Source organism: Aulonocara sp. 'chitande type north' Nkhata Bay, linkage group LG6 (genome assembly GCF_057382095.1).
Source record: "Aulonocara sp. 'chitande type north' Nkhata Bay isolate Kocher_YH1m ecotype deep benthic linkage group LG6, A_spYH_male_GT1.1, whole genome shotgun sequence".
NCBI lineage: Eukaryota > Metazoa > Chordata > Actinopteri > Cichliformes > Cichlidae > Aulonocara > Aulonocara sp. 'chitande type north' Nkhata Bay.
In genome coordinates this window covers 32156737-32170190 of record NC_141349.1, presented here as the reverse complement: position 1 = coordinate 32170190, position 13454 = coordinate 32156737, and the positions used below count along the sequence as shown (strand labels likewise).

The window sequence follows — 13454 nt, the reverse complement described above, 5'->3', positions numbered from 1 at the left end:
AGACAATTCTTTCGGTTTCACAGGGTCATGTTGAGGTGGATGTGGTTAACTGGGGATAACTGGAAAAGGTCATGCGAAATGCAAAACCACTGTTGGATGAAGCAGTAAAAGAATATGAAATTTATATGAAAAATGTCACTGATTGTAACATTCATAAATGCCAGAAAAAATGGTATGAACTTGAATCTGTAATCTAGGTATCAATCAGATGTTCTTCTATACGGATAACACATCTCCTCATAATGGACCGTTTTCAAATGGAGCTTCTCTAGACATTGCATCATTGGGCTTCATTGTGATAAAATGGCTCAAGGGTACAGTATGATCTTTAGAATAAACCCTGGATGCCATTTGTTAAAATTATTTTTTTACCTGCCTTTCAAGCTGCTTATTATCCCATCTCTTTAGGGGCCAGATTTACAAGGGCAAATTAACATAAGGTCTGATGATGTGATAATGTGAGTAATCTAACATAACAGTAATCCGTCAATCATAATATATAAAGGCATAGGTTCTACAGATGTGTTTCTCTTGGGAAACAGAATGACAGCACAGACCAAGGAGAGACATCAGAAGGAGAACATTTTTATGAAAGAGAAACTACAGAAAAATACTTTGCAAGTACAAACTGCTCCACAAAAGGTACGTCTGGAACATCATCATGGGAAAGGCCAGTGTTACCCATATGGAAAAGAAATAGTAAAAACTTATAAAAAACTTGCATACGTTGTGGCCTACTTCATATAGTGAATCATATAAGGCTTATATGATTTACTCATGAAAGTGGCCACTTTCTCATTACTTTCATATATTGTTTTAGGAAGTATCCAAAACATACAAGTTTCATTTATATAATTTTTCAAGGGATCTTATATCTATTTACACTCTTGTATTCTTTTCATACAAGTTTCACACAAGACAGATACAACTTTATAAGATTTATACATGATGTGACGGAGTTACACCGTCCCGGGCCGCAAACAGCTGATCTGGGCGCATACACGCACCACCACCATTAGTTGTACAATTACCGTGGCTGCGCGTCTTTTAGTCGACCGGGAGGATAAACAAAAAGGGGTGAGAGGTATATTTTGAGTAGGGATGGGTATCGAAAACCGGTTCTTGTTGAGAACCCGTTCCCACTGTTTCAATTCCTTGAAATTGTTTGCCATTTTTGCAAACGATTCCCTTATCGATTCCAGTCGCCCCGAATGATGTCATCACGTTGCGGAGCGTCATTTACCTGGGAGGAAACACGGCGCCTAAGCGACTCAAACGCTCAAAGGTTTGGTAAATAAGGTAAATAATCAACTAACAGTGCATATTATGTTAGTGCGATCTGCCTTATTACAAAACCTGCCATTACTGTGCATTTAGGTGACCATGATGAGAGAGACAGACAGAGTCTGGCTGGCTCAGATGCTGGCAGTTCTCGCTGCAGTCTACCGGTAGCGTCTCCTTTCAGGCCATGATAGACGAATGTCACCGAGCAGTGACTAGGTTTGTGGTAAAAGGCTTGCACCCATTTGCCACAGCAGATGCCCCGATTTTCGGTAAGTGAATGCGTTTAATTGTAGGCAGGGACATTACTGGATAATTTATTTTATACTTTGTTATTGCTACAGAAGAATATTTATTTTATTATTTTACATTTACAATTTTTTTTTCCTGGGGACCCTGTGACACCCCATTGAAGAGCCGTAGGCTATGGATCTCTTAAGATCTCACTGTTGGGTTTGTAAGGCCATGTTACTCCTAAATTTCTATCTTGTTCAAAGAGAAGATATAAAACAAAGTTCTAAGCTAATCGATCTTAGTGTTCTCCTTTTTTAAAAAGAATCGATAAGAGAATCGATAAAGAATAGAATCGTTAAACAGAATTGAAAATGGAATTGGAATCGTGAAAATCTTATTAATACCCATCCCTAATTTTGAGCAGAGGGTGGCCAACATATTCTTTTTTGCTTACCTTTAATAAAGCCGGTCGCATACTCTCTGTGATCGCCAATAAGACGAGTGGTTATGCAAGCCGATGGTATGGTGTTCTGGGGTTCAAATAGTGGGTTCGCACGCGCTTGAAAGGTCACATGAACTGCATTATTTTTGTTTGGTTTTTTTGTTATTGTGAAACACTGTAGACTGCCTGGAAGTGGCCATAAATGTCTGTATACACATATATATGTATTGTAGGAATACAGCTGGAAATGAGCTGAGGAAAAAAAGAATGTTTTGGGAAAAGAAATGGTGAAGGGATGACTATTATGCCTAGTGGGAGGGGCAATGGGGTATAAAAGAAGGCTGTCAGGGCCTACCTGGGCATTATGTGAGATGTTACAGAGAGGGTAACATGCAGACTGGCTCAGCCGCTTGTGTTTTGTACAGATGTTTGTTTTGTGTTGAATTGAGTTAGTTTTCTATTTTCTTTGTAAATAATCTTTTTGTGCACCTGGGAGGCCGGCCGAATAAACTATCCACACTGAATGCTTCCTGACTACGCCTGCATTTGTTGGGAGAAGTTTAGGAGAGGACCCCGCGACACATATATTTTCCATGTAGGTAGAGGCACTGTAGATGAAAAAAAGTGAATGTTATTTGGAAGAAACAATACGAAGGTGGTTCATGTGAGAGCAAATAAGAGAAATTGGCTAGACAGAAAACACTGCGATACACAGTGATGGATGTTGTAGGTTACGTTTAAAAAGTTTAACATCATCATACTTAATTTATAGGCTTATATGATTTCAAAACATTAACAGAGGTACACAGTTTGGAACCAGATTTGGTGACAGTGACTTCATTAAAAAAAAAAAATAGACAAACTGAGTAGATGAGACTGACATTGAGGACACAGTATGATAGAGCTATCTGGCTATGCCTGTGTGTGCTCTGGTCAAGGCTCAACAGGCCACAAATGAATCCCTGATGCACTGAATTGGCTGACTCAGGATGACAGCAGAGACTCCACAAGCTCAGGGGGGTGAATATGAACTGGATGACCAGCATTTCAGTGTCCCAAAGGCCATCAAAGGCAATCATGAAGGCAAAAAAGTAATGCAATAAATATGCCACTTTTTCATATCTTATTTGACCTCTTTTTGGGTATATTTATCATCTATCTTCATAATGTGCTCTTAATTTAATCTATTTTAAAAACAGCATATTTTTAACCTTATTTAAAATAGTGTAATCCATGAAAAATTTATTAAGATTTGAACAAATTGACTTCATTTTACTGAATGCACTACTTTGGATAACCTTTTACTTTTGTTCGTTTTGTTCTGAAGATTATGCTCAGCACATTTCACCATGTGTGCCTGGTTGTGTTTGATTTTTTCTAGTTCTGTATATTATATGATATGTGTTTTGCAATTATGAGATTGCCACCTTTTATGTTTCAGATTTTTTTTTGCCCATTTCCAGATCCTTATTAAGGTTTAATATAGCACTTAGGTTTTATCATCCCAAATGAAAAGTCACTTTTGTTTCTGTTCAAACCAGACTGGTCTTTATTTAACTGCAATCTCCCAGTTGATATTTCTGTGTTTGATCCATGTACTATATCCACCCAAGCCTATGTGGATTTTGTCACTTTTATTATACTGTGGACATTATCACTCTCTTGAGTTTAGCAAGTCATATGAGGTAGAAATAAAATGGAGAATGGTACCGAGGAAAAGCCTCAAGCCAACCCTTATTTCTTTATGTTTTTCTTTCAGGGATCTATACTTTCTTCTAATTTTTTAAGTGCTCTTGAGCAATGGTTTATTAACTTTTTTGGTTTCTTTTTTTGGAAATTTCACTCATTTTCAGTCCAGTCCTTGTATCTGGCCATTTTCAAGGGAATGTTTTTTCTTTGTTAGGGCACTTAACACTGACATATGAATTGTTAAACATAAAAAGGCATCTAACTAAATGACACATGCTGATGTCCAACGCATTATAGATGACTTGGGAAAAAACTGTTTTCAAAAACACATATTTTTTCCCTTGTTGAAACTGGACAAGAGGTGGACAAAAGAGGAAGTGGCAGATTTAAAAAAAAATTCTACAGTAAGTGAACAGCATCTGAAAGTCATTAAGAAATAGAAAATCCAGCAAAGACACTGGACCTGAGAGATACACCTGGCCCATCTACTGTTTACTGAATGTAATGGTCTCAATGGAAGTGTTACTCCCTGTTTCTCCTTAAGGAAGGAAAAGGCTGAGGTAGTCTTACACAACTTACCCAAGAACTGGACTAAAAATCAGTGGGAACTGGTCTCATGGAACGATAAAATGAAGTTTATTTAGCACAATTCAACAGTAAGGTGATTCAAAGTGCTTTACAGAGACATTAAAAAACCAAAACAAATAAAAATCATGATTTAAAATGGGAAAAAAAGCAAGAAAGGAACAGTAGATGAATTCAGTAGTTGAAATGTAAATTTTGAATTTGGTGGTTTATTCAAATGCAGCTGAGAACAGGTGAGTCTTCAACCTAGATTTAAATACACTGAGTGTTTCAACTGATCTGAGGCTTTCTGGGAGTTTGTTCCAGATATATGGAGCATAAAAGCTGAATGCAGCTTCTCCATGTCTGGTTCTGACTCTGGGAACTGATAAAAAACAGGATCCAGATGACCTGAGGGATCTGGAAGGTTCATACTGGGTCAGGAGGTCACTGATGTATTTTGGTCCTAAACCATTCAGAGCTTTATAGACAAGCATCAGAACTTTAAAGTCTATCTTCTGACGGACAGGCAGCCAGTGCAAAGACCTCAGAGGTCTTTAGTGAGCTTTAGGTCTGCCTCCATCACTACACCCAAATTTCTCGCCCTGTTGGTGGTTTTAGGTGTAAAGATTGAAGTTCTCTGGTGACCTGTAATTGTTTTTCTTTGGCTCCAAAGACTATTATTTCAGTTTTGTTTCTGCTTAGCTGGAGAAAATTGTGGCACAACCAGTCATTAATTTCCTCAATGCATTTACCAAGAGCCTGTACAGGGCCTCGGTCTCCTGGTGACATTGTGATATATATTTGTGTGTCATCTGCATAGCTGTGATAGTTTATTTTGTTGTTCTTTATAATCTGTGCCAGTGGGACCATGTAAATGTTAAACAGAAGGGGTCCCAAGATGGAACCTTGGGGAACTCCACATGTGATACTTGTCTGCTCAGATGTGAAGTTACCTATTGATACAAAGTATTTCCTGTTTTCTATGTATGTTTTGAACTAGTTTAGTACAGTTCCTGAAAGACCTGCCCAGCTCTCCAGTAGTTTGAGTAATATGTTGTGGTCAACTGTATCAAATGTTACACTGAGATCAAGTAAAGCCAAGACTGACATTTCTCTTCTGACAGGAGGTCAACACCACGTGTCTAAAGCCATATAGAAAACTTGGTGGAGGATCTGTCATGTTTTGGCTGGATTTCATCCAGTGGTTTTGGAGATCTTGTCAAACTTGATGGAATTATCATTAAGTACAGTTAGCCTTTGCTCTACTATACAATGCCAGCATCTGATTGGCCATGGCTTTATTATTAAGATTGACAATGATTTTCAAACATACTCCTGAAGAATATAAAAACACAGTGAAACACTATCATTCATGGACTTCTCCAGAGTTTGGAACTCAACATTGTTGAAGCAGTGTGGGTTCGTCCTGACCGAGAAGGGAACAAAAGACAGCCAACATAAAAAGAAACCTTGGATGTCATTCAAGAACTACTTTATGAAATCAGAAGAAATCTTGCTTAAGACATTTCAGGCTGTTTTGAAGGATAAAGGTGGTCCCTTTAAAATACCAACAAGCCTCTTCAAATTGTACAAACTTGGTTTTGCCTTCTATACTATAGTTTCATCATTTTTGCACCTATTCTTTATTTTTCTAGTAAAATGTAAAGCAAAGATGATTGGCTCCAGACTTTTGCAAGGTATGTATTTCAGACTGAAATCAATGCAGGCAAACCTAATCCATTAAATAAGTAGGTGGAAACTTTGTAAGCTTCAGTATTGACCCATGATTAATTATTCCATGTGAAGATTGACATGAAGCCACAATGTTTTTGACCAGGGTGACACCCCAAATATAATGTACTCCTTACAGAAAATAAATACAAGCTTAATAAGTTAATTCATTATGAGGGGTTCCCAAAGAAAAAAAAATCATATAAAAACCGCTACCACCATCTTTCATTTTCTGGAAAAAGGTTGATGATATTTCAAAATGAAGGAATTGTAGTTGGACCCCGGGTATTTAGCCATGGCACTGGTAATTAAAGTTGTGGAGTTGCACCGTACTTGGACGTTGATAGAGTATTTGTGCTTCCTGCTGTGGAACAGACTCACTTTCAGATACAGTGATCAGCTGAACATGTGTTCCCTTTGGCTACTCTGTAGAAATCTGCAAAAGCCTGCCACAGCCTTAGACCCTTGCTTGAACCATTAGCATTATGTGCTCCTGCACTCTAGTAGTAAAAAACTGCAGCTTCAGACGGTTCTCTTAAGGATACTGTTTGGAGTTTAGATTTTACCATGATAACACGTTTTTCCACAGTAATTATTCTTAGATTCATTCACATCTTCTACTCAAGCTGTATTCTTTTCAAGTGTGACCTTATTCATTTCTATATTTTGATAATTTAAAGCTTTTTATATAAGCCCTCTTTAGCATTTCAAAACTTATACCTTTGGTGAACAAGGTTTTTCTTTCTGTTAATCTAAAGCTGACAAGTGCTGTAATAAAGGGTGAGGAGGTTGAGAAGCAGTGCACCACAAATCCTTCATTTTCTCAAGCCTTTCACGGTATCAAGTCTTGCTAAAGGCCCACACCAAAACCCTTGTTACACTCTGCCTCATGCTAATGTTCACCATCAATAGGGAGACATCTATTTATGCTGGGATGACAGACAGAGATGGAGACAGAAACAGAGAGAGATAATGGATGAACAAAGACCACAAAGAGACCAAAGACTAAACATATGAAACAGAGGGAGTGAGAGAGAAAGGAAGAGATGACAGAAAAGAGGTAAGAATTAAAATTCCCCTCCCCTTTTCTTGTGAAGTGACAGCTACAGTGATGTATAACCCTAGCAGTGGAAAGTTAATTAGATAGGCTGGGTTACTGAGAGATGAAGGACTGAGGGGCTGCAGAGGAGAAGAGGGAGGTGGAGGAAGAGAAGAAGATGTAGAAAGAGAAGGTTACACAAAAAACAAGAGGAGAAAAGAAAGGAGAAGTAGGGCATAGGAAAGGTGAGGAATGAGACAAATGATGAGAGAAAGGAAAATAAGATGAGGTAATAATTCAATGATAGACAGAATGAGAGACTTGCTGAAAAGTAAAGTTGTAGAGGGAAAGATGAAATAAGAGGGAAAAGCCTTGTCAAAATTATTTTCTTATTCTTTGAAGCTGTAAGAATGTACAGAAACAACTACATGGTAGTCACACAAGCCACATCAGAAAAAAATCAGCAATATGCACATATTCAAAATCATCTGTCTCGCAATAAAACTTTCATGATGCTCTCTGACAATGAACTTGGTTAAAAGACAATCTTAAATATATCATCGGCACTGCAAGGCAGGCAATTGAATGTCTCCTCTCCATGCATGACACACATCCTAACAACAATCCTAACAGGATAAAAACAAATGCCACTGAACTTGCAGACTCACGCACTCTCTGTCCCTAGAAATGTTTCACTGTTCGAATGAGTACCCACTCACTGGAACCAGACAGTCCTTGGGGATTTTTAATACTTCTGAACACTCAATAAGTTCATAACCTCCTTTAGAACTCCCTGTAAGCTTGCCATGTATGTCACACAGACTGCTGTCATCTGAGTGAAAACTATATGTTCTGAAAATCTCTTTTGAGTGGAAGTTACAACCCATGGGTAAAATAATAAACACACAAAAGAAATAATAAATACAACATAAAACGCTTTTTTATTTAGTAGCTGAACATTCTGGCTTCCCTCTGGCACTCCTCAAAAAATTTATTCATATTATTTTAATTATTAGGATGTTTTTTGTTTCTTTTTCTATTTGAAGTAAAGGGAAAAATATCCTTCTTCCAGGATAGATCCTTTCCTTTCAAAAACAATTTTCTGATTGACATCCAGACTTTTTACTTGTCATCATATTACTGAGCTGAAATGCCTTTTCTGAAAACAACAACAACGAAAAAAAAAAAAAAAAACATTGCTTGGTGGGATTATCATTCTGAAAAAATCCTTCATCTTCATTAACCCAAATTTACAGCTAATGTTTGGACAGAATGAGAACATTTCAGCATGTACCTGTGCATTTACTGATAATGTAATGATTCCCACATGCTCTGATCCTTTATATGGCATAAAAAATCCCGATCATAAATGAGTGAGGAAAACTGCTTGTTTTCTCAGTTTTAAAAGTTTTAGTATCACCTCCGCTGCTAAAGCAGATTTGTTATTCATCACTGTTAAACATTACTTTCATCCAGTCATCCAATGACCAAAATTGCTTCACTTTAGTCCACTGATATCCTTTGATATCGTTTGTCTACCTGAATATTTTCCTTTTATAACCCTCTCATTTTGTTTGTATTTGAACCAAATCATAGATAGAACTGATTCTGTGTAGTAAATGATATAAATTTTTGATATTGGTTTCCTTCTTAGACTAGATGGATAATCCCTTCCATTGTTTCACCTGACAGCTCTGTTGTTGTGGTCATGCTTTCTTTCAGCGAGGTGCAATGTCTTGAAAGTACTTTAAATGCAGCGTATTAGATTTTTACAGTATTTATATTAGAAACAGATTAAAAGTTACAATTCTTCCCTCTATTTGTTCTGGAAAAATATCATTAATTAAAATAATAATTTTAACTTAATCTGTTTGCTTGTGTCTTGTGGAAGATTCTTGGATTGTTAGTTGAGTTACCAAGTGAAGTGGTGAACCGAGAGTACGAATACACATAGCATAAGTAAAGTGGAACAAGTGAGCTGATGGGGCAAGCTGGAGTGACTGGGCATTGTTAAAAACACTGACAGCCTCTGCTGGGTGGAACAGGCAATTAACAGAAAAGTACTAGTAAATCTGGTTCATCAAACTCATGTCTTTAAACGGAATTTCTACTGTGGTGGTGTGGGTTTAAAGTTAAAATGCTGTTAGCCTAAAAACTAAACATATGCCAGGTTTAAATAAATTTAGTATCTATGAAGTGACAGTGTTTCCAGTTAGCTGGAGATACAAACATTTTAAATAATTTAGTCCTGGCAATAAAAATAGTATTGTGAAATAACAGACACTCTTACGATTGTGCGGTTAGATACCTACATTATATATTTCATACGTCATTAAACATGACTTCAAAATTTGCACAATAAAGCACAATACTGTGGAAAATGTCTGTGCAATTTGTCAAAGCCTGATCTGCAATTACTGTTTAGATAAATGGACTATTGTCCAGATACAAACACATTACACTGTCTGCAAAACAGGTGTTTATGTTCATTTAGTTTTATTATGCCATTTTTACTATAACGACAATACAGTGCACTAAACCTCACCATGCCCTCTACACATCATCAACAATTTCACTCCTGTATAGTCCGTATGACTACATATATTGGGGTAATCCTATAGATGTTGTCCTAGCTCTCCCATTTTGTTATTATGACTACTGTATTCTTATCATATGCTAAAGTTAGAATTTGTATCCACAGTATCATGTTATATGTAGCTTTTGTTATGTACTTTTTCCAAGTAAGGCCCGGTGGAAGAAAAAAGATAAGGAAATGAGAATAAGGCAGTAAGAATCAACAGCAGCAGAAGGAAAGAGAAGAAAGAAGAGAGAAGATTGTGATAAAACACAGGAAATGAGAAATGGAGAAGAGAACCCAACTTTTACCTGTTTGTGTCTGTTGGTGTGTGTGTGAGAAAATGTGAGTGTGTGTATTTGTAGTAGAAGTCAGTTTGTGAGTGTGACTGACAATGACAGTGAGTGCAACGAGTGGGGGTCATTCTTCTGTTAATTAGTAAGTTAATGACACACTATGCTCCAGCGGACATGCAATATGGCAGGCTGACACACACTTACATACACACACTTACAGCCACACATAAGGATAATGGCTAAGTCTGCTTCGGTGCTCACGCAATGTGGCAGGCTGCTATGCAAAGAGCTTGACAGTGAGATAACAGGCTAACAATGACACTTCACACATACAAACACACACACAGCAGCAACAACTGACAGGGAATCTCATCAAACCAGCTTTAATGAAGTCACTTTTCCCAAATAGAAAAGAGGAAGAAAGGAGTGATGAGCAGAGGAGGGGAGAAAAAGGAGGACAAGGTCGCATGGATTGATGACGCTCATTAGCCTAATAAGGTACTTTAATGAAGCGGGCCCAACACTATAGAGTGCCACAGAGTCTAAAGAACACACACACACACACACACTAACAAAAACACCCAACTGGTTTGTGTTCTCTTGTATTCACATATAAATATAGCTATTTTTGTCAGCTTCTAATAGAGCTGGGCGATATAAGGAAAATCTAATATCGCGATATCTTTTGGCTATATCACGAGACACAATATTTAGCACGATATTTTTTAAATAACCTCCAAAAAGCAATGTTATTTTCAACCACATGATGCCTAAAATTGCACTTGTGTACTCATTCAAATCAACCGTTCAATATTTTTTTTCTACTTTAAATACAAAAAAACTGAATTAATTAAAATCTTTCATTTTAACCGCTTTTTAACCATCCATTGCCCACCAAGGTTTTTCACAAATGACTATACTGTCACAGTATGTCTCTTTCTTTAACAAACAAAAGATCCTAGTAAGGAAAAAAAAGGACATTAAGCAAGAATTCACGGGGAAAAATAAAACAACCGAAATTAAAAAGGTGCTCTTTTGAGCTTATAACATATAAAAATTGTAAAATAAAAAATGTGATGACCTCAAATTACAGAAACAAAAGTCAAGACAGTGGTTATAAAAATGACTGACCAAGAACAGTCACAAGTATCACTGTTGGTTTATTTAATGTTTTCTTTGGTGTGTGAACAGACTGAATTTTTCAGTGGATGACTTTTCAGCTGGTGGGATACATTTCTGGTACGCCTACGTTTTGCAGGAATAGTTTAACTGCACATTTTGCAAATTATCGGATTTTGTTCAACATCCTCCTTGTAAAATCCAAACGACAGTGAGTCTCATTCCCTCACTTGTCTGAAACTCCCGCTGTCACCATATTGTCCCTGTCTGGTAGTATATAAACACCCATGTTCAACGCAGTGAACATTTTACGGGTTAATAATACATTCGCAGCATTGGCATAAAAAAACTCATAAAAAAAACTCAGTAAATTACCTGCAGACAGCTTAATATAACCATGGCAACTTATACTCGATGATTACAATAAAGCCATTTTAACCACTGTACGTGGAAAAGTCCACAATACATTGAGTATATTCAATATATCGCCCACCCTAGCTTCTAACTTCCATTTCTCTTCCAAACACTCACAGATACCCAACACAGTAAAACATAACAGTATGTACACAAACAGTTTTACATGCAAACACACACATGCATAAACAAATACAATGTAAGCTCACACTCACCTCTCCTTCTGAGGACTGCAAGAGGAGGTCTTTTCTACAAGATGCCGTAAAATCTCCCACTCCAGCACTGACCTCCACACCTCTGGGGGCCTCTAGAGTTAGGGTCCGAGTTGGGGATTCCAACCTGAGAACCATTAGCACAGTCTAGTCATGCTGGAAGCACTGGAAAGAATAGACACACGCACCTGCAAGGATTTGTAGTATGAACATGAGCAGGGTGATTTTAGGTTGATGCTTCAGCTGCCATTAGATGATTTTGTTTTTGTTTTTTTAACTTTCTCAGTGACTGTTTTGTGAACACAGTTTTTTAATCCACCAGCTTTTCAATCAAAAGCAATAAAGGTTCTTGTATAACAACTGAATATTTACTCTTGAGTGAGTACGGAGCATCGTACTCTGTAGGTAAACAAGGTAAAACATTCAATAAAATACAACTTCTTGAACACAAAATTTGAACTTTCACAGTTACTCATTTAATGATTAATGTACACTGAAAATTTTGGATAGAGCCCTACTATATTCTTAAGAAATTTCATGAAATCAATGAATTTGTGATTACTTTGTAATAAGCACTAACATAACCATGTATTTAGACTTCCCTGTTTCAGGGTTATCAAGTAAGCTCTTGAAAAGCTTGTTGAGACAGCCATTTTTGCTAATCAATGAATAAAAGTACACTCCTTTTTTAGCATTGCACAGTAAAGTTTCATAGAAAATTGTATTAAACTTTTTATTTAGTCTTTTTTTTTCACATGTTTAATACATATTAAAATAAACAGAATGTAATGTTTACAGAGCGACACATCCATTTTCAGGTTTTGATAAAAAAAAAAAGCAATTTAATTTTAGTGAGCAGAAACGTATTTTTCTTTCAGAGAATACAGGTGCATTGAAGGGTCAGTAGGTAAGGTTGTGTGAAGCTGAAAATAATACAAGGTGATTAAACAGTTTGGTGGAGTAAGATAAGCACAATGCTTCGCTCAAGGACATATTGGCAAATTAAATCGAATAAAGAGCAATTTTTGATGTGAAGTATAACAAGTTACACACCACATACACACCAAAGACCAAATAACAAACATGTTTCAGTATAGGGGAAGTTTTCCAGACAAGATTTGCTCAAGGGCACTTCAAAAGATTGGTTTCCCAATCCATACGGAGAGGCTGAAAGGATAAAGTGTTCAAGCCAAAGACTAAATTAACTGAACTCATGATGTTTGTCAGATCTGTGTTCAAAAAACAGATGGACGTAAAAAAGAAATAGGAAAGAAGCCCTTGGCCAGGAGCACTTTGGTGATGATATCAAGCTTCCACTGTTAATGTCCTCACTAGACTACAGTCCCCGGGCTAAAGTCATTTACTTTTATTGTGTAGAAGCTGAAAACTGTTTATTCACACAATTGACACACGCACTGTGGTGGGGAAAAAAATGAACAATTGAAGATTCAATCTGAAAAATTAAACATTCTCTGACAGAAAAAAAAGCTACTTTAGTAGTGTCATGGTCTCTGTGCCTTCACTCACATTTTCTCCCTTATTCTTGCTCATGAAGGCATAACAGGTTGCCACTCTGGGGTGTGGCAGTTAATCAAGACTGGGAGGCAGTGTACACCTGGTTTCCATTATTCATCCTTTGTATATAAAGACCACCTTCTTTCATCCACCTTTACCAGGTTGTTCAACTGCTGTAGCAGTAATATCAAGCTTCACTTGTTTCATGCTTTCTTTAATTCCTTGTAACTTATCTGTTGTTTCTGTCTTTAGAAACCCCTTGGTATGTGCTCCAGATCTTCAAGGCTTCTCTGAAAAGGTTTTGTGGATCCCCCAATCTCACTGGAACTGGACACTGAAC

The 13454-nt window shown here is 37.1% G+C and overlaps 1 protein-coding gene across 2 annotated transcripts in view; it reads right to left on the bottom strand.

Annotated features, from left to right (window-relative positions):
- The window catches only part of LOC147328148 (zeta-sarcoglycan-like), a 393854-nt gene that overhangs the window by 17846 nt on the left and 362554 nt on the right, over window positions 1-13454 (bottom strand). For both annotated transcript variants that reach the window (XM_086296321.1, XM_086296320.1), the window contains one exon: window positions 11603-11726. In XM_086296321.1, the coding sequence (XP_086152447.1) occupies window positions 11603-11726 (124 nt within the window). The remainder of the gene's footprint in view (window positions 1-11602; window positions 11727-13454) is intronic.